Consider the following 12060-nt stretch of genomic DNA (forward strand, 5'->3'; position numbering starts at 1 on the left):
TTCGGGAGATCGAGGGTTGAATACAATAGCACATAATCAAATTCAAACTACTATACAAGACTTGCCTACAGATGAGAGGTGACATTATTCAAACATGGAAAAGTCTGAATAATTATCCACAAAGTAGTCAGTAAGCCAAACTATCAGCAATCCTGAAAGGCATGAATTGGGTATTCAAGAGTAAGTGTCAGGGTGGGGGGAGGGGGGAATTCCAATCTGTAACTTTGTTGTCACTTTTGGTGGGTACGATATACTACGAAAGTCAAATCAAGCAAAGATAGAACACCAACACCACACATACTGGCAGTGATAGTTTTAGGTATTAACAGAAAGGGGTTAAAATCACAGCAACATGCAGGTCAGCACTTTTTAAAAGAAATGGTTCAAACTAAAATCCAAACGCTAGAATTTGTCAGTAAGGACAGGAGGTGTTGATTGAAAGTGCATTTCACAGAGATGAGACCATGGAGCCCAGCCGAGACCAAACCAAAGAACAACTTGTGGACACAGGACAGGAAATGAAAATGTAAGTTTTATAAGACTGTTAATCTATCTTTAGCAGTATTTGATTCCTGTTTTGTTTGGTAACCTCAACTGCTGTTGAATAAAGGCATGTCCAGCCAAGTTCAATATGATTCCTTTTTTTAGATAATTTCGGAGTCACTGTAAACCTTTCAAAACTGATCTGGTGCCGAAATTTGTGATGACGTTTATCGCCAAAAGGCAACACAGACCTCATTATAACCTTACATACAGTGAAGCTGAACATCAATTCTTGCAACCTGGTTCAAATTCAATACCCTAAGTGAGATAACACTACAGGTACACAAGCTCATAGACAGAGCTGTTGAACAGGAGGCCCATTTGAATTTTTGGCAAATGTCAGCTAGAGTCACGTTTCCCCATGTTAATTCCTTCCTTTAAAAATGGGTTTAAACCGAATAAGAATTACTTGGTCTGTTGACAACTGAAAGCTGATCCTTCTATGATAAGCAGAATATAGTAGGGTTAGAAGAATCGTTATGATATTTTCTTTGGATTGTTTAATGGAGAAGAATTTTCGGATCTGTGGAGCAGTCTCATCTCTGGTATCCAAGGACAATTAAACTCACAGTAGTCTGACTGGGGCCTGCTGTACACGGAGTAGTCCCGTCTTTGTCATTGGCTGAAACGGAACCCCAGAAATATAATGGAATTCATGGATCTTTAAGATACTAATCATAACTATTACGTACTATTAGTCAATTCAGAGTAAATGCTACATGTAGTATTGTATTCCAAGATTTTTTTAGGATTGGGTATAAAACCATCGAGTGGCAGCCCAAAATGGAGTGTCGGTGAACAGTTTTACATGCCAGCTTATATGGGAGCACATCAAGGAGCTGACATGGGACAACACTTCAAATCAGATGGTTAAAATCCAAACAAAAGTGTTAAGCATGACCTATTCTGAGCTGTGAGAACTGCCAACTCACCATAAAGAAAGCCTATGAATTCCACCAGGGCTTACCAGAGAGCAAACACCAAAATAAAACAGAAGCCCATCTATTCTTTGTTCTGCACACAACGACGAAGCAAGAAAAAAGCCAAACCAAGTGATTCAATATAAATGTGCATCTCAGGATGGGAACATAACTGCCTTCCCCCATCCCCCCCCCCCCCAACCTTTAATCACTCAAACCATCAACAGCCACTTATTTTCTTTTCCTAATAGCATGATGTATGTCAGAAGGACAAGTTACATCTAAAATGTCATTCAATTAGTGTGTAAAATAAAACGGATAGGCTCAATCAAGCAGGAAACTGAAGCAAGACAGTCGGATACCAAGACAAGGCTCTGGTCTGAATAGATCCTCAGTACTCACCAGATGTCTCCAAGATGGGCTTGTGCACCTTCGATGGCACTGCCTCTGGAGGTTCATCATCGGCCTTGCGTTTGATTCTGTCGAGAGAGAAACATAGTACATGTCATTTGGAAACACACAGCGTACGAATATATCTACAAATTTATCAATTTTATACAATACAATGACCTGACAATGACAAATATCATCCCGTAGACGCGATATTTTGGCATGAAGTAGCACCGCGGTTTAGCCCTGCACAAGAGTTGAAAGTCCTGTACATAACGTACCTACCACAGTTAATTGCGTATACAGGAAGTTCTGCAAAAATTGCCAACACTGACTTGCCATGCTGAAATCATGCAGTCAGTCTGCAAGATCATTCATAGTCTTTGAAATCAACAAATTAAGTAATGTCATCTGTCTGAGATAGATTAGATAAACAAAGCTTGAGTAAAAAGTAATCGACAACATTGAGAAATAATTGAAAATAGATCAGATAATAGAGGCGGTACATGTAACAAAAACGACACATTTTGTTCTCATACAGAGAATTTTTGAATGTTAACACAGTTTTTAGAAAAGCCAAGTTTTCCTCGCCAACACAGTCCTGTGCATTTTCTGGAGGAGAGGACAACAAAAATATGCCAAAGAGAACAACGAAGTGAATAAACACTGAGTTACAAGTAAGGCCTCTGGATAACCATGATCAATGGCATGAAGAGCAACACAGATGAAATTGACTCGGACTGGCTCAGCCATCCTTACTTTACATGTACGGTAGTATGCCCAACAGAAGCAAGTTACCACAACACAACAAAAAACTTTGATGTTAAGTTTGATAGTGAAAATAAGACCCGACACCAAAACTCTAAGCCTGAATTTTAAGATCAATGACCTACATTGGTGTATATTACAAGTACAGTATTTTTAACAGACAGGTGATCTCATATTTATATGAAAGTAACTATTTTTTCATATATTTTATCATGAAGTGCAACCATGAAATAATTAGATTTACATTAAAATATTGAGTGAAACCACACCGTACTACAGATTAATGTCTACCTGGTAGGAATATACAACGGAATGTCTGTCTTAGGTGCATGCCACACCCACTTGGTCTTTGGTTTCCTGGGAGGGAGGAGAAGCAACTATTATCAATAGTCTTATGACCAATTACTACAACATCTCCATGGCGTTACATGTATTATGCTGGGGAAAGCATTTTACGGCTGCATTATGCTGTATAGCCACACATTGAAATGCAATGCATTGCGAGACCGCAATTTGGGCTGGTGGTCATTATCATATGTTGCATCAGACCAAAAGCCGTTAACATTTGGAGTTAAAATGGACTACGCAAGGCGTAGTGTAGTCCTTACTGCACAAAGAGCAAAATTTCCCCGCTCAGTTACATGTTTTTGATTTCATACACGTACACTTTTAGACAAGGAAGTAAGCATTTACAATGAGCCATAAATCCTGCACCTCGTCCAGCAATAAAACATGAAGTATAAAACAAGTCTGGAAATCATGCACATACACAACAAATGGCTGGACCAATTGGACCCAGACAGATCTCAAGCCACAGTGTGACAAACATCGAAACCACTTCTTACTGAGCTATTTACTTAAAAACACCGAAAACCAAGTGCTCAAGACACTTTTCAAAACATCGGACTTCAGATTAGCTCTTGGGGAAGTCAGATGAAAAACCACCCAAAACCACACCAGTCCAAACAATTAGTACATGAAGGCAAGCAGAAGCGATGTACCCCATGACATGGTTACCTGCTCGGTATATAGACCGGGTACAACTTGGCTGATTTCCGCTTTGATCTATTTCTGAACCTGTGCATGCTGAAGTAACATGAAGATGTCAATGGAGGGCTTGTGTGAAAAAAAGTCAGGGATCCACAAATTAATTTCAAGTTACCTTAGCTAAAGCCATCATTACAGGTGGTTATTAAGAAAAAATCATCTTTCTGTAAAGTTCATTGACACACTGAGTTGATCGGTTAGCCGCTTGAGGGGCATCTGTTCTACAAGGGCCTATTACGGGTAGACCTCGCCCGACAACTAGCTTAACCTGTTGGCACAGTTTGTGGCAGTTTAGGTAACATGCATAGCATCACACAACTTGACAAAGGCGGCTTTTAAATCATCATTCAGAGGGAAAATTCATGCAACCTGAAACCATACGACATGATGAAGTCATCAGAACTAAAACACACCATTTACACTCACACACACACAGAACAAGAGAACATTCACAGATCAGATGCCTACACTACCAACCAAGGGCCAAATATTTCTCTTAGCTTATTGTAACTTGGAGCCAAAAAGGTGAATGACCCTAGTGACCCTTTGATACACTGTTTAAGCCATGTACATGTACATGCTGTAACAAAAACAAAACCACACCTACCCAGCTTTAAGCGGCAGAGCCAGCTTCTCTGTTTTGTCGACATCTTCATTCAGGAATGACTTCATGCTTTCAACCGACTTGATTGGAGCGTCATCGTCCTCCATTTCGTAAGCGATGTCAATAGAAGCAGGAGAGCCAATAGCTGGAGTGGCAGTGGTGGGCTTTTCATTTCCTTGATCAGCTTTTGCCTTGTCTGAAACTTGGACTTGAGTTTCCAGTTGTTCATGAGACTTTGCTGTGACTGCTGACACAGGAGTCGGAGGGGGAAGCTGTACTGTTGCACGTGACAGTTCGAATGCAGATTTTGACTGCTTTACAAGTACACTTGCTATATCAGTCGGTTTGACCGGCTCTGCACCAGGGACAACAGGGATATGAAGCTTTTGTAAGAGGGACTTGGCTAGATCACTAGCCGACCGTCCACCAGAGTCCAGGACAGAGTCAAGCTTGTCGGACAGTGGCATAGTTGGAGTTGACTGAGATGAAGTGGTGATGCTTGTCTGCTGAGGAGCACTGGAAGTGCTGTAGGGACTAGAAAAACCAGTTAGAATACTCTGCGTCTTTGGTGAATTGAAGTGTTTCTCAATATCACCTGGAGTGTATGTGCTATAGAATCCAGTTTTTGGTTTTGGCGGCGCAGCCTTTTCTTCTTCTTCTTCATGTTCTTCAAGATATGGCATATCATTTGGAGAACTTGACCTTGAGTTTGGATCCATGTTATACAAGTCTCTTTCCGCTAAAGCCTGGTCATCAACAGGAGAAGACCCACCAGATTTGTCCTTGAGGGATGCGAGTTTCAATCCAGTAGAGGCCTCTGGTTTAAACTGTCCAGGATTGAATTTCTGCAGAATGCTTGTCAGGGTGGCAGTCGGCAGGATATCCTCAATCAGCAGGTTACCAAGAGGTTGGCTCGTGCCAGTCGAGTGCTGGCGTGCTGCTTGCGGTGGTACTGCAGATGTCAATCCTGTACCACTTGCAGTACTAGCCACACTAGGCTGCACACCAGCACTGCCCGGCCCTTCGCTTCCACTCCCTAAACTCTGCCGGAAACGAGGATCCCTACCAATTTTTTTCCCAGAGATTTGTGTGCCCCAAGGTTCTTTTGCATTGGCAGCACCAGAAGGTGAAATCGTCCCTTTGCTTGCTCCAGAAGGTGGACCATCCCTACCAGGCACGCGGGGAGTAAAAAGGGGCATAAATCCGAGATAAGACACTTTACTTCCTCTTATATTACCACCAGGGTATCGCACCAGTTCAAAATTGCGTTTATCCTGCACATGCCTTTCTGCCTTGAAAGTATTACTGAGTGCCGACTTCTTCAGAACGGCCAAACGTGGCATGTCAAATTTGTAGCCATCGTCAGGAAAGTCTACACCCATAGCAGTCACTCTCGTTGGTTTAGGCGGCTCTCGTAAATCAACATCATGTTGTCCCACAGGAGGTTCTGGACATGGTGGATGGACCTGATCACGAAAAGGTCTAGCAGCAGCTTGAGAAGGAGGTTGTGAATTCGGTGGCGCTGTCACAATTTTCGTGATTTGTGATATTGCTTCCTGATTGTCAATCTTGCCTGCTGACAGTTTATACACCAGAGCAAGTAATTTCGGGTCCGCAGATGATGATGAAGCTTTGGATTGAGCAAGATCATGTATTTTTTTGTCCCGATCTCCTGGAGTCGGCAGTAATCCTCTTTCTCCTGGAGTCGGCAGTAATCCTCTTTCTCCTGGAGTTGGCAGCAATGGAGGACGACTGTACTGCCGTTTAACCTTTGTACTGGCGCTGCTCGTCGCTCGGCCATGGTGGTCATACTGTCTTTCCGGTCCCAGTCTAGAATACAAGCTGTCTTCTGATGAAGGAGATTGATCGCGCCCGTGATCGTGGTATACTGATCCAGCCGGGGAGAAGCCAATGCGAGGTTGACCTGAAAGCAGACGAAAAGTCCTTGCAACAAAATTCCTCGGTTTGCTATTAGATCATAGAATACTGAGGTGTTTGCACTACTTAGCTCTGTACTTGACTTGAGTAGGCAACACTATCTGACATTTATGAACCTCAAAATGTGGCATTTTATTCTTTATTTCAATGAACAGCAACACAAAGGCAGCAAGAAATTGAGTCTAATTCAGATGGCTGCATCAAAACTGATGGAGATAAAGAAGAAACTACCATTATCACAAATGTTTGGAATAAAATTAGAGTGCTCTGTGGTTAAGAAAACATTTCAAAAAGGACTACAAACTACTACACTGAAACAAAAGAGAACAAAATCAGCTTACAGAATGAGGAAAGAGAGCAAGATAGAAATTATTTTGAACTCATAACACCAAACACCAAATTTTATGTTCTCCACACCTTTTGGGTAGGACTAGGAGGCTCATAAACCAGGTTTTAGTTACAGATTCCCATGTTGACCAAGGTGTGAAGGTAATGGTAATGGTAATGGTAATGGTAAACAGTTTGGGGGTTGAGGACAGCATCAATGGGATTGTCAAACTCTGTTCACAGGTGTGGAGAACACTGCAGTTTAGACAGATAGTCACCTGCAAATGGGACGTCATAAAATGCACGATAATCGACGTCGTGGGCAGTGCGATAATCCATGTCGTGATCAGTAGCTTGCTGCAAGAGACTACCATAGGGTTGAACACCCTCGTACGAGATTGGGTACGAAGAAGGTAAAGTGACTTGTGGGGAGCCCTCGTGTGAGACTGGTGTGTTCCACATCGATTGAGGTGTTAGAGGATGGTGAAAGACGTTAGGTGTTTGTGGAGTCATCGGCGATGAGTCTCCGGGACTTGTTAGTAGTGGACTAGAGAGGCTGTCAAAACCACCACCATAGGATTGGGTTGGGGATGATAGGACTGGCTGAGCTGTAAATGTAAGTGGTAGGAATGTGATTATGGTTTAGGTTAAAGGTTTTTAAACTTGTATGTTATGGAAGGCAGCTTATCATATCTATGTCTTGTTTCGGATGTGAAAGCAATAAGCATGAAAGATGTATCATTTTATATGCATTTAGAGGCTATCCTAACCTAGGTTCTAGTGTTTAGGGTTTTATGAACCTAACTTGCCAAAGACAAACCAAGGCTCTGAAAACCACACAAACGCTAGTGTCAACCCCTTTCCAAAGTGGCGAAACCTTGCTCAGGTAGCAAAGAGCACCACTATTCTAGCACAGAAGCATATAGAAGAAAATTAGAATAATTGTTAAGTTGTGAAAAAAATATGTGCCTCTAGGGTAATGTGGAAATGAAGATGAAGATACCAGCACACTTTTCAAATATATACCTCTGGAAGCTGCCAACCTGGACATCCTGGGCGAGATGAATATACAATGCAGAGATATCACAGGCAGTTTAGTTGAAGGCAATCCTGAAAATAAAGGAGAACGAGGTTGACAGGAGGATACAGGTTTTCAATGGTGGCTCAAGGCTGACTACCAGGTTTAGTTGCCACGGTGATTTGGGCCGAGTAGCTGACTTTTATATGTGTCCTCTAGGGTACAACATCATGGAATTAGCCCCCCCCCCCCCTTGGTTGATCCGATATCTTTGCTGAGGTCACCCCACAAATTCGTTGCTGAAAATCATCTATAACTGCCTGAAAAGTTACTGACTTACCAACTTTCACAGTCACATCACAGTCAGGAATCAGCAAGATAGTCACATCCTCCTCTAACTTTGCAATCAGAAACTGAAAAAGAAACATATTTTAAAAGATAGATTGAGAATTGAACGTAGGTTGTACAAATCACTATTTCCTTTATGAATCCCTTGATTAACAGGCCAGTGAATTAAGTCACAAGATGTAACACCCATGGCCAGCAAGTGACTGTCAACCTCACACTTTGACAAGTTGCCTGTAGGGAGCAGTGTCATTAATGAATGAGCGAGTGGATTCTGTCTGTATGATTGGTCCGACTCAAATGAAATTTGCCCAAATGGAGATGGCATGATCTTTAAACCAGCTGCTGCATGACCCTGTAAAGCTCAAGTGTCAAGGAAGATGATCCACCTACAAACCCACCTTTTTCTTCACCTCCAAAAACTTGACGAGTCTCTTCAGATTAGTTTCATCACCTTTCTGGGGCCGTATGTCACAGCAATTGTAAAACTTCCCATTGTATTTTTTCTCGTTCCCCTTCACCAGGCTGTATATGTTACCCAGGAACCGAGACTCCAATACACTCAACGGAAAGCTCGTGTTTATCAGGATTTCATCAGATCTGAAACAGGAAAACATTTGAACAAGTTTATACATGTACAAATTGAAACAAATTGAGGCATTTGTTTGTTTAACAAATCATTCATACCAACTTCTCTATCAGCAGCAAAATTGTCATTGGTGGTTTTTTTTTCGGATTTGAAAAATAAATGTGACCTGTGAGACAGGCCACACATATACAAGAAGACCTCACCAGATAGTTATCACACTCACATCTTTGCAGGCCTGACAGCATTGTTGAAGGTCACCAGCTCAACATAACAGGTCAAGGCGTACTTGTTCTTCAAGATGCCACTCCAAGCCACATAACCTTCACTCTCTGTGCACTGTACTTCTTTGGGTGCTGCAGCTGGTTTTGGGACAGAGACAGGTGGTCTTGAGACGGGACTGCAAGAAAAGAAAAGCAAAATTAATCTAGACACTTTCTAAGCTAGTTTCATAAAGCAGAAAACTATGCCTGAAACACTGTCACTGAATATGCCAAATAAAATCATCAAGGAATCAAGCCCCCCCCCCCCCCACCCCCACCCCCCACGTGGTATGCCTCAATCATGTCTATGTACGCATATAGCCTTATATACTAACCTTGGTTTTATGACTGATTTTAATGGCTTGGGTTCGCTGGTTGGCACATACTGGAACTGTAACACAGCATATTGACAGATCTGTCTGGGCCTGGCCTTGGGTTCAAAATCTTCATCATATTCATAAATGTAGAGCTGAAATAGATGAAGATACTAATTCACAAATGGGACTTGGAGAAAAGCCAGCAATTTTTTCTCGAGTTATTGTTTTCATGTGGCAGAACGAGTAACCTGCAGCAAGGATAATGTTTTACACCAAGAGTTCGATGCTAGGAGCAGCTTGGGAAGGGGCAGGTCAACTGAGTATGCTGAAACACTGTGCACAAGATAATCACTTGGGTTTATTACAATTTTAATACATGCCAGGCTTTGATTTGATACTCATAACACCACTGCTTGACTATCAAATTCACAAAATACCATAAAATATTTTTCAATTTCTACACTGTATTCATTCTGTTGTCATACCTGTGCTGATTCAAATGCTTGTTTCATTCCAACTTGAGACGGATCAATGCTGGTGGTCTTGGAGATATGGCAGTCAAAGTTAGGCGTGGGATCAAGTGGAATCTCACCCCGGTTCTCCACCATCGGTTTGACCTTGCCTTTCATCACTCTGAATATTACCAAGTTTCCTTTTACTCCAGTTGTAAGGGTAAAAGGTTTTAGAATGTCGGAGAAGCGACACAGAGTGACACCTGGAAAAAGTTATAATCATACTTTATTATTAAGCCCACTGTTCAGTTCTAAGCAGTTGCTGATTTTTTGTGGTTTTCTAAAAAGTTGTTAAAACTAAAAGGGCAGATACTCCAAGATATTATGATGTTACAATTGGACAGCTGCCTTGCAATAGGTTCAACTAAAGACTTCTACTTGTCCATATGGCAACTACTTTACTGAAGTAACTTTTCCATAAGAGGATAGTTGTCCAGGACAATTGGACAAGTAGGATAATCAAGCAGTTTCAACACGATGAGAGTGTCAACACATCACATGATCAACGAAAGAAATAATTAACCTTTTGTAGCATCACCAATACAAGACGACGTCACATTGCCAGCTCGGATCCCCTCCTTGCAGATCTGGTGTAGCTGAAACAGAAAGGAGAGAAATTCAGGTTAACCAGGAGGGCTTCCCGACTTCTTAACTCGGCCCGTTGCTGAAGATCTCCGATGCTGGAATCGGCAGCCTGGTGCCCACGGGTGGTTTTCAGGTGCCCCTTAGATCAACCTGCACCCTAGAAAGCTTAAGTAACACTCTTATCAAAATCAAAATGTATTGTAGCATAAGTGAAAATCTTCTAAGTTTTGGATGGGCTAGCGGCACATCAAATAATTGAATGAAGCCTAAACAGTCACGGCTGTCCACCTACCTCAATCTGATCAAACACAAGTAGAAATGCATAACTGTCGGCAGTTTCTTTCTCAGAATAACCATCAACTCGCATCTCCTTTCTCTTCTCTTGATACTGAAAAGACACGTTATATCCAATCATACCAGTTTCTTGGAATAATTCAGAATTTCTTCTAGTTTATAAACAACTTGAGCTCTTTGACATGAGTGTTTGAACGGTGAGTTGTGTCAAAGAAATGCTAGTGTTACCATGAAATTGCAGATGACTTATAAATGGAATAACAGCACACACTATGACTAAGGTCATGACAATAACTCGGTGAACTGATAATGATAAAAATCTTGTAGTTGTACCTCATCCATGATATTCTGATTATGAACGAGCTGAGCACTCTGGTACTTGAAGGCTTGGGTTGAACCTCCTCTGTCCTTGAAATTTTGCTGTATGATTGGCAGAATCTCATTTTTGAATTCTCTAGAAGTGAGTGTCAATTCTTCAAATAAACCTACGAACAGAAAAAAGACCTACTAAGGAGAGATAGTTTTATCAGCAACTGCATGATATGTTGATGTCTGGTCGCTACGGTCTGGTCCATACAGTACATCACTCCACCAATATCGTTATGCTATATGAACTTTTCTCTAGACTCTGACGATTGCATGTTGATCAAAAGACAAAATATGACAAATTCGAAATATTCAATTGCAATCCCACATCTAACTGAAACTGGCCTAAATACCTTTTTTCACCTTCTGTCTTTTTGGAATCGTGAATTTTTTCAATGTGTCAATATCAAGATCCTGGTAATCAGCAAATTCGCCTCGATCTTCTTTATCTTTGTCAAGTCTGACATTTTCAACATCAACATTTTGAGAATACAAATCCCTCGATGACACATCTCGCCTCCTCCCATGGCCAGCAGAGTTGTCTCTTTTACTAGCCCCTTGGCTGCTGGATGACGCAGACCGACCTCTTATTACAGGAGGTGGCACTTGTCCACCACCTGCAACAACCGTGGAGGGATGCGGCGCAGAGACTGCTGAAGAGGGCATACCAATAGCCACCTTCGCATTTCCATGAAAATCTGACTTTTGGCGATCATATTTTGGTACATTTTGTTCATGTGCACAAATTTTCGACCCATTCTTTTCATCCTCTTTGGTGTCCTTTATATTACTAAACAAATTATCAAAGAGATTAGCCATCCTGAAAGACTAATTTGGACATATTTTGATTGCAAAATCGTGAAAACTTTTAGTCAACACCATCATCCACAAAAATAGATAACTCTCATATTGTCCAATGAGCGAGTATGTGACAAACGTCTGACACTGTCGTCTTATAATCGTTTTCATTGGTCGCTTGAAATATGAGGCGCCGAAGCAGCGATAAATGCCAAGTGCCGGTGTGAAAGAATTTCTAGTCCTTCAAACTGCACCAATCATTTACCAGCTGTTCCATTTAAATTTATACCGGTATATCAAAATTTCATGTCCAAGTCTTCAGAAGAAAATATTCACCGAGAAAGAGGTTCTGCATGTAGAAATGTACAGAGCAATTTTGCGCTGCGACATATTCCTTAACGCCGAAAACTGGCCTGAGTTGAACCGACGGTCACTCCCT

General features: G+C 41.6%; 1 protein-coding gene across 7 annotated transcripts in view; it reads right to left on the bottom strand.

The window, feature by feature from the left end:
* LOC135491368 (uncharacterized) overlaps positions 1-11708 on the bottom strand; it is a 39359-nt gene extending 27651 nt beyond the window's left edge. For 4 of the 7 annotated variants that reach the window (XM_064777187.1, XM_064777186.1, XM_064777181.1 and 1 more), the window contains exons 1-14: positions 11177-11708; positions 10791-10942; positions 10456-10551; positions 10102-10174; positions 9552-9781; positions 9085-9218; positions 8713-8886; positions 8302-8500; positions 7896-7968; positions 7564-7647; positions 6816-7145; positions 4276-6196; positions 3639-3707; positions 1866-1942 (exon numbers count right to left, since the gene is read on the bottom strand). In XM_064777187.1, coding sequence (XP_064633257.1) covers positions 1866-1942; positions 3639-3707; positions 4276-6196; positions 6816-7145; positions 7564-7647; positions 7896-7968; positions 8302-8500; positions 8713-8886; positions 9085-9218; positions 9552-9781; positions 10102-10174; positions 10456-10551; positions 10791-10942; positions 11177-11642 — 4078 coding nt within the window. In that variant the 5' untranslated portion in view covers positions 11643-11708. Of the gene's footprint in view, positions 1-1865; positions 1943-2912; positions 2979-3638; positions 3708-4275; positions 6197-6815; positions 7146-7563; positions 7648-7895; positions 7969-8301; positions 8501-8712; positions 8887-9084; positions 9219-9551; positions 9782-10101; positions 10175-10455; positions 10552-10790; positions 10943-11176 lie in introns of all 7 variants that reach the window. The other 3 variants (XM_064777182.1, XM_064777188.1, XM_064777183.1) reach the window with 3 other exon arrangements.
* Positions 11709-12060: the final 352 nt, after the last annotated feature.

This window comes from Lineus longissimus, chromosome 7 (genome assembly GCF_910592395.1).
Source record: "Lineus longissimus chromosome 7, tnLinLong1.2, whole genome shotgun sequence".
Taxonomy (NCBI): Eukaryota; Metazoa; Nemertea; class Pilidiophora; order Heteronemertea; family Lineidae; genus Lineus; species Lineus longissimus.